The sequence below is a fragment of the Ornithodoros turicata genome, chromosome 10 (genome assembly GCF_037126465.1).
Source record: "Ornithodoros turicata isolate Travis chromosome 10, ASM3712646v1, whole genome shotgun sequence".
Taxonomy (NCBI): Eukaryota; Metazoa; Arthropoda; class Arachnida; order Ixodida; family Argasidae; genus Ornithodoros; species Ornithodoros turicata.
Window position 1 is genome coordinate 8662033 of NC_088210.1, and position 14740 is coordinate 8676772.

At 45.3% G+C, this 14740-nt stretch overlaps 2 protein-coding genes across 2 annotated transcripts in view; one reads left to right on the forward strand and one right to left on the reverse strand.

Annotated features, from left to right (window-relative positions):
- Nucleotides 1-12351, reverse strand: part of LOC135370028 (uncharacterized) — a 28890-nt gene extending 16539 nt beyond the window's left edge. The window contains exons 1-3 of the mRNA XM_064603696.1: nucleotides 12188-12351; nucleotides 9226-9350; nucleotides 466-652 (exon numbers count right to left, since the gene is read on the reverse strand). Of these exons, the coding sequence (XP_064459766.1) occupies nucleotides 466-652; nucleotides 9226-9350; nucleotides 12188-12286 (411 nt within the window). The 5' untranslated portion in view covers nucleotides 12287-12351. The remainder of the gene's footprint in view (nucleotides 1-465; nucleotides 653-9225; nucleotides 9351-12187) is intronic.
- Nucleotides 1-14740, forward strand: part of LOC135370098 (COP9 signalosome complex subunit 7b-like) — a 337544-nt gene that overhangs the window by 170928 nt on the left and 151876 nt on the right. The window lies entirely within an intron of this gene.

Below are 14740 nucleotides of genomic sequence, written 5' to 3' on the forward strand. Positions count from 1 at the left end.
ACGGCACAAAAGCACGCATTGAGGATAAATGGAGCACTGCACGGCAGATCTGCAGTCAGACGCCATATCGATCACCCAGTAACGCACCGACTTGCGCCACAAGAAGCGTCGCCTGTTTACGAGACGAAAGTTGAGCGTCTTGCCTTTCATCGAGGTCTTCTTATTCTTAAATTATTCCACGAATAAAAGCCCTCCAAGTACTACTCCATTTCTCTAGATTCCATGTCCGATATCAGCCTTGTTGGTCAGCTGGCTCTAGTGTTTCAATACATGGAAATGCGCGCATGGTACGTGCTGCTTACGCAGTGCAAGCCTAACCAAGGATATCCATAGGTCGTTGTCGGGATAGCGTACGTCGTCATGCAAACGGAAAAGCACCTCCTTCCTCCATGAAAAGGGAATGCGAATTTTGGCCCCTTTTATCGAAACTTTAAGAGGCCGACATTGCAACTAGAGCAAACTTACCCACACTTCGTCGTCCGCAATGCATTCAATTCGGAGTACATGGAGATAAGGGGGAAAATGGTTGTAGTAGTGATCCTTTCGATCTGGTAACGTGCCGGGGAAAACGAAGACCATATAAATGGGGCTTTCTAAAGAAAACTCGACACCCATGTACCGGTTGCTTGGATCCTGCATCATAATTCTAACCCTGAAATGAGATGAATAATGTGTTAATGCGCATAAATCTGCAAGTTTGAAATGGCTATTTGAAATGAAACCGATAAACGGAGTCACACGGTTAGGTGATTGATAACAGGATTGCGGTCTGTTTCACTCTTCCTCTTTACCGATTTTGTTCGCTTATTTCTTCCTGCTTTCTTAGCAGAGGGAGGGCCCTTGGGTGGAGCTTGTATCCGCGGCAAATCAAAGGCCGCGAGACCGCTCAACTTGCGATAGGATTGCGGGTGCTTTTCGGGTAGCAATTTTTCTATGAAAAACGTGCGCGAAACCAACTAATTTTGACTGCGATACGCTATTCCAGACATGGCCTTTCTAATTCCGGCAGAAAACGTGACGTTTCCTCAGCATTTTTCAGAACTTAATTAGCGAAATTGCGCTAATTCATTAATTACACTAATCAAAGTCATTACAGTATAGGTGGCAAAATCGTTCAGGAGTCTCATAAAGCAAGTCCCATGCTTTTATCACCCCTAGTTTTCTTTTAGTGATTTTTTGGCACTTTCTTGCCGGACACCCTCTATGTCTATAGGCTAATATAGCATATACAGGGTGTCCACGCTAAGTGTGAACAGATTTTTTAAAACTATATCAATCACTTTTTCCGAGATGAAATCAATTGCAAATAGCATATGCTGAAGGGCACTCCCTAGGGGGCATTAACAGACTCCTAAGGCAATGTCTTAATTAACTTTTTAATTCTAAAAGCTACGAAGTTGCTCCAATGAGAATATCTGATCTCTTCGGTCACCAGATACCAAAACCGTTTTCCGAACAAAAATCCGTTCGGTAGATCGCCCGCAAAAAATTCGTGAAGGAACGCCATTTTTTTCTTTGTTTGGTTTATTGCGCATCTGCAAAGAAGCGGCTTTCCTTTACCCCCAGTATGAGAGAGTGAAAGAGCACAGTGCCGCCTCATGCGTCGAAGATTAGCTTTAACTTGCGGAAACAAAACAAAAACACAAATCTATCGGGTGACTCTATCGCGACTGCCCTGGAGGAGGAAGGAGGAGGAGTGTCGTTGGGAGGAACCCGAGAGGTCTGCCTGCCTGATTAGGCGGCATGTTTCTCGGGAAGGGAAAGGTGGTGGAGAGGAGGAGAGGAAAGGGTGAAGTGGAAGACCGAGCGGAAACCGCTCGGGGGGAGGATAGCTGCGTCCATGGGCCGACTTCAGGGGAACAGGCCTGTACGGCTGGCCAGAGGGCGCGAGTGCGCATTGCTTTCAGAGACGCCTGTGGCAGTTTTGTGCAACTCTGCTAAGTACGCGGTGTGCTGTTTGGCATAGCCACACAGTACTTCGTACGGCTGGGATATGCTTCGGCTCTCTTACTCGTTCTCTGAAGTGCGCGGGATTGACGTTTTTATTCTAGTTTTTTTTCTCTAGTGAACATGTGGATAGTGAATGGCGAACTTGCGAGTAGAGCACCTGAGAAGTAGTTTTGGGGGGTGGGGTGGGGTGAGAATTTCGTTAGGAGTAGCAGAACAAATCGGGAGAAGAGTTCAATTTCTCCTTGTTTTTTTTTTTTTTTTCTTAGAGACAAACAAACAAACAAAACGTTTTTTTTTCTCTCCAGCAAATGTCAAGAAAGGGACGCTGCTCGTCAAGCAATACGCAACATAGGAAGAGTTTTGTAATGTGAATGTGCAGGATGCAGCGGGATTAGCGGCATGATAGCAGTCTTGCCCCGCGGGTGGTTTTATAGGCTTAGCGCCGTATAGGCAATAGGAAATGTTAAAAGAGCCGCGGTTTTTCCTTTTTTCGAATTATCCACGGCGAATTAAACAAAAGCAAGGCTATGAGATGAAATTCTAGAGCATTATTCATCCTCTGATATGCGATTTGGCTCTGAGGGTCCCGCATAATTCATTTTATCAGCACTACAAACCCGGGAGTTTATCTTGGCGGACCCTGTATATGTCACAAGTCAGTACACTCTAAATCTTTTCACACCTTTAAAGGTGTAACAACGTGCATGGCGCACGCCTTTTTAGGTGTAATTTTGGTAACATCATAATGGAGCACGGTTTCGCACAAATTTTCTTTACTCGAGTGTTGTCTGTCCTCCAAAAATTCAGTCTTGCAACATCTCAACATTGTTCAACAGTATTGTAGACACTTGCGCGTGCTCGATTATCGATAGCGATGTATATATGCATTAGCTCGTACCTACGATATCCAAGGCATAATGAAAGCAAGATTTGCACTGACACTTGATCTTTAGTAATGCTTTCCAAATTTTGTAAAATATCATCCTGGAGATGCAATGTTACGCAACCAGGTTGAATGTTCATAGCGCACACCTTTAAAGGTGTGAAAAAGTTTACAGTGTATGTTCTCAATGTTTTATTTCACGTCTCTCGGCACCCCACTTCCATGGAAGTTTAGCAGGCCTTGGTAACATTTGCAGAGCAGTAGGACATTTAACATAGCTACGATTTTATGATCGGTGCCTGGAGGTTGACAAGGGCCCCACACACTTTCATTACTTTACCCATGTGGGGAATTAGGGCAAGCGGTACGCCGTTGTTCAAGACATTATACAGTTTCAACCTCTGAATTACACGCTCTACATGGATTCTTACTTGTGCGATGACAAGTATAGAGTTCATGTCCTCTACAGAAAGCTGACCTCCCCCAGTGTTGAATGGTGGCATCAGGAGAACAGCTCCCTGTTCCTCCATTATAGTTTTTATCGCTGGGAAACCCTTGTCGCTCATTACCAGGCAGAACATGTGTGAGAAAACCAGGCTGCCTTGTTATGAGGGAATCTGAGTGCCATCCCCCATAGGGCTCAGAAACAAACGCAATCATGCCATTGGGAATGATACCCACAAGCCACTTAAGAGTGTATCCCCCCTTATAGTGAGAATAAAGGTACTAATGTTGTTCCTACGAACGCTTGTGGCACGAACGGTAGTGATTAAGCGAAAAACTTGAACCAACACGTGCGACTGTAGCCGAAGCGAATACGAGTGTACTTAGCAGAGTTGCAAGACCGGCCCACCAGGGGAGAAAAGCAGCGCTGCCGTCGCCCCCCGAAACTCCAGCCGAACATGCCTATACGCCTATTACACATCTGAGAGAAACCCAGGAAAAACCCCAGACGGCACAGCCGGCCCGCGGATTCGAACCGCGGATCTCCCAGTCTCCAAGCGCACGCGTTACCGCTGCGCCACCGGAGCTGGTGCGACTGCCCTTATCTGCATTTTGGCTGCATTTTCTGTTTTCTTTTAATCTTTTTCCAGGACGCAAGATGCGATAGTGTGCTCTTTCATCCTCTCGTATTGGGTGCGAAGGAAAGACGCGTCTCTAGAGATGCGCAATGAATAAAAAAAAATGGCGTTCCTTCACGGATTTTTTGCGGACGATCTATCGAACGGATTTTTGTTCTGAAAACGGCTTTGGTATCTGGTGACCGAAGAGATCAGATGTTCTCATTGGAGCAACTTCGTAGCTTTTATAATTAAAAAGTTAATTATTGAAAGTTAATTAAGACATTGCCTTAGGAGTCTGTTAATGCCCCCCTAGGGAGTGCCCTTCAGCATATGCTATATTGCAATTGATTTCATCTCGGAAAAAGTGATTGATATATTTTTAAAAAATCTGTTCACACTTAGCGTGGACACCCTGTATACCTAAAAGCAGAGCTAAGCTTCGTGTACTTTGCAACTTTGAAACAGTTGATTTATTCATCCATATTTGCGTATGGATGACGTTTTGTGAGCGCTATGGTCACTAAATAAGCTTCGCTTCACAGTATCGACACTGATGTCTCCAAGAGAGAGCAGGGGCGCCATCTTGTTCCCGTATCACACCCGTACCATCCTCCAGTTGGGAATGAAAGACGGCTAAAATAATGCTCACTGTGGGATAGAGAATCGTGCATGACTGTTGTGCCATAATTCATGTATTGTCCACCAGAGCATCCCGAGGATGGCAGTGTGAGCTCAAGTCCGTTGGTCTTTTGATGAGCGGCTTGCAAGAAAAAAAAAAAACATTTCACCAGCGCACGATAGATGGCATTGTCCGCTAAAATGCGCCTGAACTGCGCGTGGGTAGCGTCGTACCAGCTCCGGTGGCGCAGCGGTAACGCGTGCGCTTGGAGACTGGGAGGTCCGCGGTTCGAATCCGCGGGCCGGCTGTGCCGTCTGGGGTTTTTCCTGGGTTTTCCTCAGATGTGTAATAGGCGTATGCCGGCACAGTTCCCCTGAAGTCGGCCCATGGACGCAGCTATCCTCCCCCCGAGCGGATTCCGCTCGGTCTTCCACTTCACCCTTTCCTCTCTTCCTCTCCACCACCTTTCCCTTCCCGAGAAACATGCCGCCTAATCAGGCAGGCAGACCTCTCGGGTTCCTCCCAACGACACTCCTCCTCCTCCTCGGTAGCGTCGTAGCGTGGCGCGAAAACAAGATGGCGCATGCTCGCTCTCGGAATTCAGTGTCGGTACTCTGGAGCGAAGCTTGTTTAGTGATTCTTGCCCTCGGACGTCATGCATGAATTGAAGGAATTGAGGCAGGACCGGTTCGAAAGTTCGGGTCACCGAGATGAAGGAACTGAGGCAGGAACCTTCATAGTCGAGAGGAACAACAAGAATGTTTTATGACGCGCGCCGAGTGAGGCGCGTGAAGAGTGCTGCGGCGCAAACAGGAGCGACGATGACGACGAGGCCGCTACACCCTCCATCGGCCCTCTTCGCCAGTGGTTCTTCCGCCTCGCTTACGTGACTGCACATGATTGGTAACAAACATGATCGTCGATCGGCTCACATACGACAGGTCAGGATTATGGGAAGGATTATAGAAATTGTTCCCGTCTTCTTTTCTTTAGGAAAAAAAAAATGAACTTCAAGACTCAACAACCCAAGCCAGCAACTGGCTTGTTTTCTACAGGGTGTCTGACGTAACGTCTAAACGTCCACACGTCGGAAAATTGCGGGGTCATCTGTATTCACCTTCAGAGAGCTTTTGCCAGCGTGAGCGCAGTTTGGTGAACCTTTCGCCGTGGGAACTTTAATTTTCAGAATTAAAGTCCGGAAATTACCTAGTCAACCTAACATTTCACTTCACTTTCAGTTTATTTCTCCTTTGCGGATGGAAGTCGGGATAAAAAGCCATTAGGCTTGACAGAGATCCCGCTCCCATTACACAACGCACAGCAGCAGTCACATGCGAACAAACAGAATGTTATACATATCAAGAATAAAGGCACAAAAAAAAACGAGCACACTATTTCATATCTAGGAAAAAGGAAACAAGTCTATTTTTAGACATTAGCAGGAAATCGGAAAAGATACGAATGTATTTATTAAGAACAGTAGGTAGCAGATATTGCACTGATTGTTTGCCATAATTTGTTCGACATCGCCGTGTATAAAACTGTTCATGCACGAAATTGATAAGGAGAGGGGCGTTTTTGAATGTTACAAAGTTGTAAAAACGCTGTGTTGTCTTGCCGAGTTCTCACCGAGTATGTCAGTGCAAGTCTGTAATGGAGGAACTTCTGTATAGGGATATTGTTATAGTATCTAAATAAATCTGGAACCTGGGAGAAATGGCGAGTTCCAGCAATAACCCTAAGTGCTCTCGTTTGCAAACGGGATAACATATTTATATTACCAAGTGTAGTCGTGCCCCATATAAGAAAGCAGTAACTATATTTCACGAACAATGCATTGTAAACTTGTAATTTTACCTTTTCCGGCAAGAAATATCGGTACCTACTTAATATGCCATTTATGGCAGCTAGTTTTTTTTTTTTTTTTTTTTTTTTTGCAACATCCCTATTATGTATATTCCAGTTTAGACACCTATTTCTTTTCACACATTTCTCTCCACAGATTCGGGAAGCACGGGTCGGAATTAGCCCACCACGGGAAAAAAATCATTACCGTGGTACAAAAGCAAGGAGTGGAAAAAAAAAATTGGGATCATATCGAATTTCGGGCCGCGCAAATTGCCGCTCGCCTTTCGCATCCCGTCAGAGCTCTCCGGGAGGCGACACATAAAAATCAGTCGCCTCGCCCCTTTAATTCCCCCATTAACGCTCGCGACAGGTGCATGTGGTGATTGCATTTATCATCCTTTGTTGTCCAACTCTTTCTTTTTTATCGTTTATTTTAGTGATACGGCTCGCCATCCATATGAAGGGCCGATAGCTTCTCCACGACTGTCGGCACAGGTAAGACTGAACAGTTTGGCTGAGGTCACGACCTGAACTATGACAAAGTTATTTCGCAATTAACGTGGGCTTGCTAAAGGTGCTAGGCCTATAAATAAAGTGACACATAAGTGGGTGTAACGTTTCCAAAAGCGCTCACAGTTGCCAACGTAGCACAAGACTGTTCTTTTTTTTTTTTTTTTTTTTTATGAGAATAGTGAGGCGGGGATGTCACGAAGAAATGATACGCCACGATGTCACTGGAATTATGCAATGATTTTCGAAGATGTGCGATGTTACAAGGCGCGCTGAAAGAGGTCTCCTTCCACACCAGTGCACAGCTAACATTTTTTCTTCGTTTAGACGTTTTGACAATTTTATTTTCCGCTGTATAGGCCGGCAGGCGACTTTCATGGCAGAGGTCCAGTACGGTAGACGATTCCCTTTAGGCGTCCCCAAAAATAAAAATCTAAGGTCAGGTCGGGAGACCGCGCGGCCACAGGTCCTGGGCATCCTATCCATTTTCCAGGAAAGTGGCTGTCCGGAAACTGTCGCGCCTTGTGGAAAGCACGAGACGGTGCTCCGTCCAACCGGAAACACACCGACCTCCTTGTTTCCAGAAACAAGTCTTTAATGAAAGGAAGAACGACACCTTCAAGAACACTGCTGATCTAGCGCGTTCCGTTCAAGTTTTCGCTATAATCTAGCGTCCCAATTATCGTTCTATCGAAACTCCCTGCCCACACACTAAATGACCACTGGTTCCTTGTTGATCTCACCCAGTGCGCATTGCTGGTGTTCCACATGTCTCGTGAACTGGGCCTCGTCGGACCACAATACCTTGTCAGCGAAGTTGGAGAAGTTACTCTGCATGTTGAGGAAATAGTTGCAAAACTGGAGTCGTTTTGGGAAATCTGGAGGCGAAGGACACTGACATGATAGGCCCGGCACTTCTGCGCGCCAAGTATTCTCCAGGCATTTGCTCTTGACGGTCTTGCTTTCCGTGCGAGCTGCCGAACGCTAACCTGAGAGTCGCTGCCGGCATGTGCTAGTGCGCACGAGGCTGAGCCGCTGCTGGGAGGCGTTACGGGATGAGCCCCTTGAGGCCAAGCTCTAGTACACTCTTAAAAATGAACTTCACCGCATAGCACGCTCCTAGCCAACCATCATCTCGAATGATATCGTTATCTGCCCTGATTTGTTGAAAACGGGAGGCGTACGCCTTTTCTGTGACAATTATGAACAGCATAAGTGTCACAAAAAAGGCGTACGCCTCCCGTTTTCAACAAATCAGGGCAGATAACGATATCATTTGAGATGATGGTTGGCTAGGAGCGTGCTGTGCGGTGAAGTTCATTTTTAAGAGTGACACGCGCCTTATGGTCCCGGAGGACGGGATGTTGTCAGAAGCCGCGTATTTCTGTGACACTTATGCTGTTCATAATTGTCACAGAAAAGGCGTACGCCCCGTGTTTTCAACAAATCAGGGCAGATAACGATATCATTCAAGATAATGGTTGGCTAGGAGCGTGCTATGAGGTGAAGTTCATTTTTAAGAGTGTACGCTCGTCCCGATAGAAAACTGTCGGAGGGGCCGCTCCTTGTGTTTCCTTCCTCCATGATCCGCCCTCCCTTTTGACGGACTACGTTCTTCGCTGGCGGATGCGTGTACCGCTGTGGTGCAGTTCCTGAGTTGTCACTAAGTATAAAATAATATATTTTGGGCATTCGTTGCAACACGTGACCAACATGGTTCCAAACACAGCTTCTGTTCTGAATATTTGGGAGTAGACTCGCACGTAAAGTGAGTCCGCCCACTATTCTGTAGCTATACACAGTTAAAACAGAACTTCACCACATAGCACGCTCCTAGCCAACCATCATACCGAACGATATCATTCTGCGTCATGATTTGTTCAAAACAGGGGGGAGGCGCCTATCTGGGACAAGATAATCTGTCCCAGATAGGCGCCTCCTCCCATTTTCAACAAATCGATGCACAGAATGATATCATTCGGAATGATGGTTGGCTAGGAGCGTGCTATATGGTGAAGTTCTGTTTTAACAGTGTATGCTGCACGCGGCGTATAATACCCCTGCCACACGTGCTCTCCATTGACCATTGAAACAAATTGATGACCATTGAAACAAATCGTCACTGAACACGCGCGTGGCGCCATCTAGGGTGTAACGTGTCAACTTTTCAGGAAGCAGTGGATCCTCTGCGAACGTGACACGTTACTCGCTTGGTGGCGCCACGTGCGTATTCAGTGACCATTGAATTTAATGAGCGGTTTTTGGTTTCGGCACAGGGTAACTTAAATGGCATTGTAAACACAGAAACCACTTTAGCCTTACACTACGTGCGTCTAGAGAAATGTACTCACATGTCTCCCTTAATCGGATAGAAAACGGCCATGGTCATCCTCACACCTTCAGTCATTGCCACCGGATAGAATCGAGTCATATGCTTGACTTGAGTTCCTACTTTGGCGCACATCCGAGATCCACTCTATGGAAAAATTGGCGCAATACATAAGGTTCCATCTCGACTACTATTCATGCCAAGGGCAAAGCATTCGCGTCTAGCTACGCAACAGAGAATCTGACACGGAAAGAACACAACCCGTGTACACAGGGTGTCAGATCGAGGTGAAGGAAGGACGGGTCTCCGAAGATGCCCAATCAACAAAATAAAGAAAAAAAATAGTGTTCCTTCACGAATTTTTTGCGGACGATCTACCTAACGGATTTTTGTTCTGAAAACGGCTACGAAATCAGGTCACCGAAAGGAACAGATGGTTTCATTGGGACAACTTCGTAGCTTTTATAATTAAAAAGTTAATTAACGATTTTTTTTATGTAATTAATGATTTGACGGTTGAGCAACATATGGCCAAGAACATCCGCCGGCCCAGAGATGATAGAAGTGAAAACGGCATGTCTGTAGTCTTTATAGTTTTTTATGAAAAATCTGTATCGCCTAAAGCAAAAGCCAGCCTTCCAAAGCCAGCCCACAAGTGATAGTAGAAAAAGAAGCAGTTCCTAAAATAGGCAGAGGGCAAGCGTTATCCTAGCGGAAGCCGGACGCGATAAGCCATGCCTGTGTTATCTCTTTCTGGGATGCCGTGGTGGACTGGGTTTCCAACCTTCTTTCGTCGGACCGACCAAGATTACGCTGAAAATTTTACTTTGCGCTATCCTGTGGGAGCTGCGTAGAGCATGATGTTCGGCTATTTTTTCAGGGGGGTAGCTCCTGAATATTCCTGTCAATTACCATGAATTTGAGTAAATTTGGTGGGGTAAAAAAGTTACATTACAAGTTACAACAACACTAAAAGTTAGTTACACATTGGTGGGGTAAAAAAGTGACCTCTCCTGGCAAATTTCAGACTTAAGCTCGCCATACTTTACATACTTAGACTTAGGTTACGTGACATGCACATCATGAGGTGGCAAAAACACAGTAAGAACAAACAGCGTTGACCGCATGACTCTAGTTTTTTTTTATTACTATTATAATTCATTGACACGTTTTCTGGGACACCCTGTATATGCGAGCAGATCCTGAAGTGATGTTGACAACCAAACCATACGGTTGGAAGAAACCTGTTATTGCTACCGCCTGCGCGGAACAGAAAAAATTGTCGCTGTCGCCGGGATCGCAAAGCCTCAAAAGCCCAGAAATGAACATACTATTTGCACGCTCTTTTCCCGTGATCTGGTTGAATAAAAACCCATGTTTTCAAGGCGCTCTAAGTGTGCTGCAATCTCCTCACGGTTTTCATCCCAGTTTCAGTCATGATTTCCTAGCAACTCAAAATTTAAAATTATGAACAACACTGTGTCGCTAGCAACCACGGACTGCTCGTCAAGTACACTCCAAGAAATGACGTGGTGATGGCACTGCTGAAAAATCTCGTAGAGGGTGCGTGAGCGCGTTGGGGAGTGCAAAGTTTTAGAGGGATCGTTCGGCAAGACCCGCCTCCTGCAAAAAAAAAAAAAAAAACACGAAAAAGAACGGGATTTATTGCTTTAGCGGATCGTTCGGCATAAGGACCGACCTTACTCAAAACGGCAGGCACACGCCTTTTTTTTTCTTTTTTTTTTTGCGCCACTTATAAGGTACATAATGGGTATAAAAAAAAGGCGTACGCCGCCCGTTTGAAAACAAATTAGAGGCTCGAACAATGTCACTCGTGATGATCGTTGACTAGGGGCGCGCAAAGTAGTGATGTGCATTTTTAAGTATGTAGGGCTGCAAATTTACAGGGTGGTCCACCAACGATGATAGAAATTCGTAATAAAAAACGTAGGCCCCGGAGAGACGTGCGATCAAGGGATTTTTTTCCTGCCAATAGCCTTTGTCACATATTGGTAAACTTTTTATTTCATTTCAATCGACTGAAAGTTAATTTCCTGAATTGAACTCCGAAATTTCCCAAGGCAACCTAACGTTTTCTTTGCGGAAATGGGTTCCTCGTGGTCATTTTACTCAGTACAGCACATAATCCCAACGGCAATTGCCGAAATCAATTCGTCGAAAATCCGTGGAAATGAGCCCTTGGCTCCGCCTCTTTTTTGACGGCTCGTAGTTTGAGCGCAAAGCTGCGAGGAAAGGAGGTTACATTGACACGCCATACGAAAAGGAAAGGGTTAGGAAGGAGTAAAATGGAGTAAAAAAAGTACAAATTACACTTCTAATCCCCATAAACTGCAATTACTCCCCATTCGAGTTCCATAACCCCGACGTTTACTCGACCCCAGAACTGCAAATTGTTGCTGAACTGCGCAAATGGTCTTCCGAATGCAACAGTCTACGTAAAAATGTGTTATTCGTCAATTTGAGGGCATAAGGCTGTATCACTCAGCCAGATTAGAACTTTTCCACCCACTCAGTGTAAGAAACAGCTAGCGCTTCTTTCTTCGCAAATTGTGCGCTATGTATGTCGCAAGGTTTTATATCATTCGATATATCACGGTTGACGGTTCGACTCAAAGTATTTTCATGTATGCACACGAATTATGTACCTGAGACTCTTAACATAGAACGTGAAATGCAGTCTCCACTCTGTAACATTCATTTACTCCCGCGCATTTACTCCCGAAAGGGACTATTTTTTGTGGCAACGCATTTAGTCCCCAAAAGAGTAAAATTACTCCTTTTTCTGTTTTCGGTGAAGTTCCGTTTTTAGAGCGTAGCGTACATGATTGAGGACCTCTACACTTTAACTACTATAATTGAAAATAATTTCCGTGGTGACTCGGAGAAAATCACTCAGAAAACGATTTCAAAAACAAACTTACGAGGTGACAAAAAAAAAAAAAAAAAAAAAGAGCTATACTTACATTCTCGATTATGTGGATGCCATTTTCAATGCGCGCCTGAGCAATTATCTGCTTTTGTTTGAAATCGAACTGGCTGTCGTCGATTATTGGGTAGGACATGTTGTCTTCCTTGCCAGCTGTGCGACTGCGTCTTGCAAGTGGAGCGTACTGGGTCCCGCAACTAACCGACTTGGCAATATAAAGGGAGGATCGTCAGAGAAATATTTACAATCGGCAAGTGTTTGCGAGACATCCCGTTGAATCGCTAAACAATCGATCGACTCCCAGGCGCCGTCGTACGTTATACAGACAGAAGAAAATGGGCCACGCAGCCACAGGCCCAATTGTGAGGAAGATTTGTACGGCTCTAGAAGAAGGGAAATAGATTTGAATCCCTGAAAGCCCGAGTGAATGCACCATTCTTATAGCGCGCACACACACACAGAGCAGACGGACAATAAGTTATCCGTGCGCCCACCAAAAGGTTGCTCGGAGAATTACGAAAATCGTGACGCGTCACTCTGGCAGTGCCACGACAACATCACCTACACTGTTAAAACAGAACTTCACCACATAGCACGCTCCTAGCCAACCATCATTCCGAATGATATCATTCTGTGCATCGATTTGTTGAAAATGGGAGGAGGCGCCTATCTGGGACAGATTATCTTGTCCCAGATAGGCGCCTCCCCCCTGTTTTGAACAAATCATGACGCAGAATGATATCGTTCGGTATGATGGTTGGCTAGGAGCGTGCTATGTGGTGAAGTTCTGTTTTAACAGTGTACACTCTTAAAAACGAACTTCACCATATAGCACGCTCCTCACCAACCATCATCTCGAATGGTATCGTTATCTGACACGATTTGCTGGAAGGCGTGCGCCTGTTTTTGTGACACTTATGCTGTTCATAATTATGAACAGCATATTATTGAACAGCGGACAATTATGAACAGCATAAGTGTCACGAAAAAGGCGTACGCCTCCCGTTTTCACAAATCAGAGCAGACAACGATATCACTCGAGATGATGGTTGGCTAAGGGCGTGCTATGCGGTGAAGTTCATTTTTAAGAGTGTACACTCTAAGAAATTAACCTCACCGCAAGGCACGCTTCTAGCCAACCATAATCTCTAATGATACCATTATCAGCGGTGATTTGCTGAAAATGGGAGGCGTTCGCCTTTTTCGTGAAATTAGGAACAGCGTAAGTGTCACAAAAAGGCGTACGCCTCCATTTTTCAACAAATCGGGACAGATAACGATATCATTCGAGGTCATGGTTGGCTAGGAGCGTGCTTTGCGGCGAAGTTCATTTTTACGAGTGTAGATACAGAAAGCCCGCGCGCTCGTCGACTTGACGTAACAATTAGGAGTCGGCCAATCAGGATCGTGTTTTCAACGGCCGTAGCCAATCACGAACGCGCTTTCAGCGGTCGTGCGCCTTGGAGAAATGAAACAACACGGAAATAAAACGCAAAACGGTCTCAATCTTTCTCATAAGTGATTTTCAGGAAAGCGCCTTACACTTTTTGTCTAAGTATTTAGGCCTGCAGGTTCCAAGTAAGCTGGAATCATTTGCGGGTTCTTGAATTCGCAGAACGGCGAATCGCAGTAGCAGACGGATTCTGACTACACAAGGTGTCCCAGAAAACGTGTCATTGAATTATAATATAAAAAAAAATACGCCACCTAGAATCATGCGGTCAACAGCATTTGTTCTTATTATGTCTTTTCCACCTCCTAATGCGAATGTCATGTACTCCAAGTTTAATTATGTAAATATTTGCGAACTGAACTCGGAAATCTGCCAAGTAAAGGTCACTTTTTTACCGCACCAATATGAAGAGCGTGCCGAATTCACTCGAATTCACGATAATTCAGAGTGATATTCACGAGCTATCCCATCGGAAAAAATAGCCGAATATCATGCTTTTCGGAGCACCGGACCATAGCGCACGATGACTTTTTGAGCGCAATCGCTCACAGTGCGACGAAAGGAGGTTCCGAAGCCAGCCCACAGAGTGATAGTAGAAAAAGTAACAGTTCCTAAAATTGGGGGAGGGAAAGCATTATCCCAGCGAAAGTCGGACGTGATAAGCCGTGCCTGTTTTATCTCTTTCTGCGATGTCGGGGAGGGCTGCCGCTTCCAACCTCCTTTCGTCGGACTGACAAAGATTGCGCCGAAAAATTCATCGTGCGCTATTCTGTGCGACCTCCGTAGAGCATGATGTCCGACTATTTTTTCCGACGGGATAGCTCCTGAATATCCCTTTCAATTATCATTAATTTGACTAAACTAGACACTCTCTTCACATTGGTGGGGTAAAAAAGTTACCTTTAAATTTAATAGGCAAATTTCCGACTTAAGCTGGCAAAAATTTACATAATAAAACTGACGTTACACGACATTCACATGAGGAGGTGGCAAAAACCCAGTAAGAACAAATGCCATTGACCGCATGACTCTAGGTGGTGTAGTTTTTTTATTCTAATTAAATGACACGTTTACTGGGACACCCTGTGTCGACGTAGCGAAAGAGGGAGAGCTATCTAGCTGGTGTTACCCTCACTG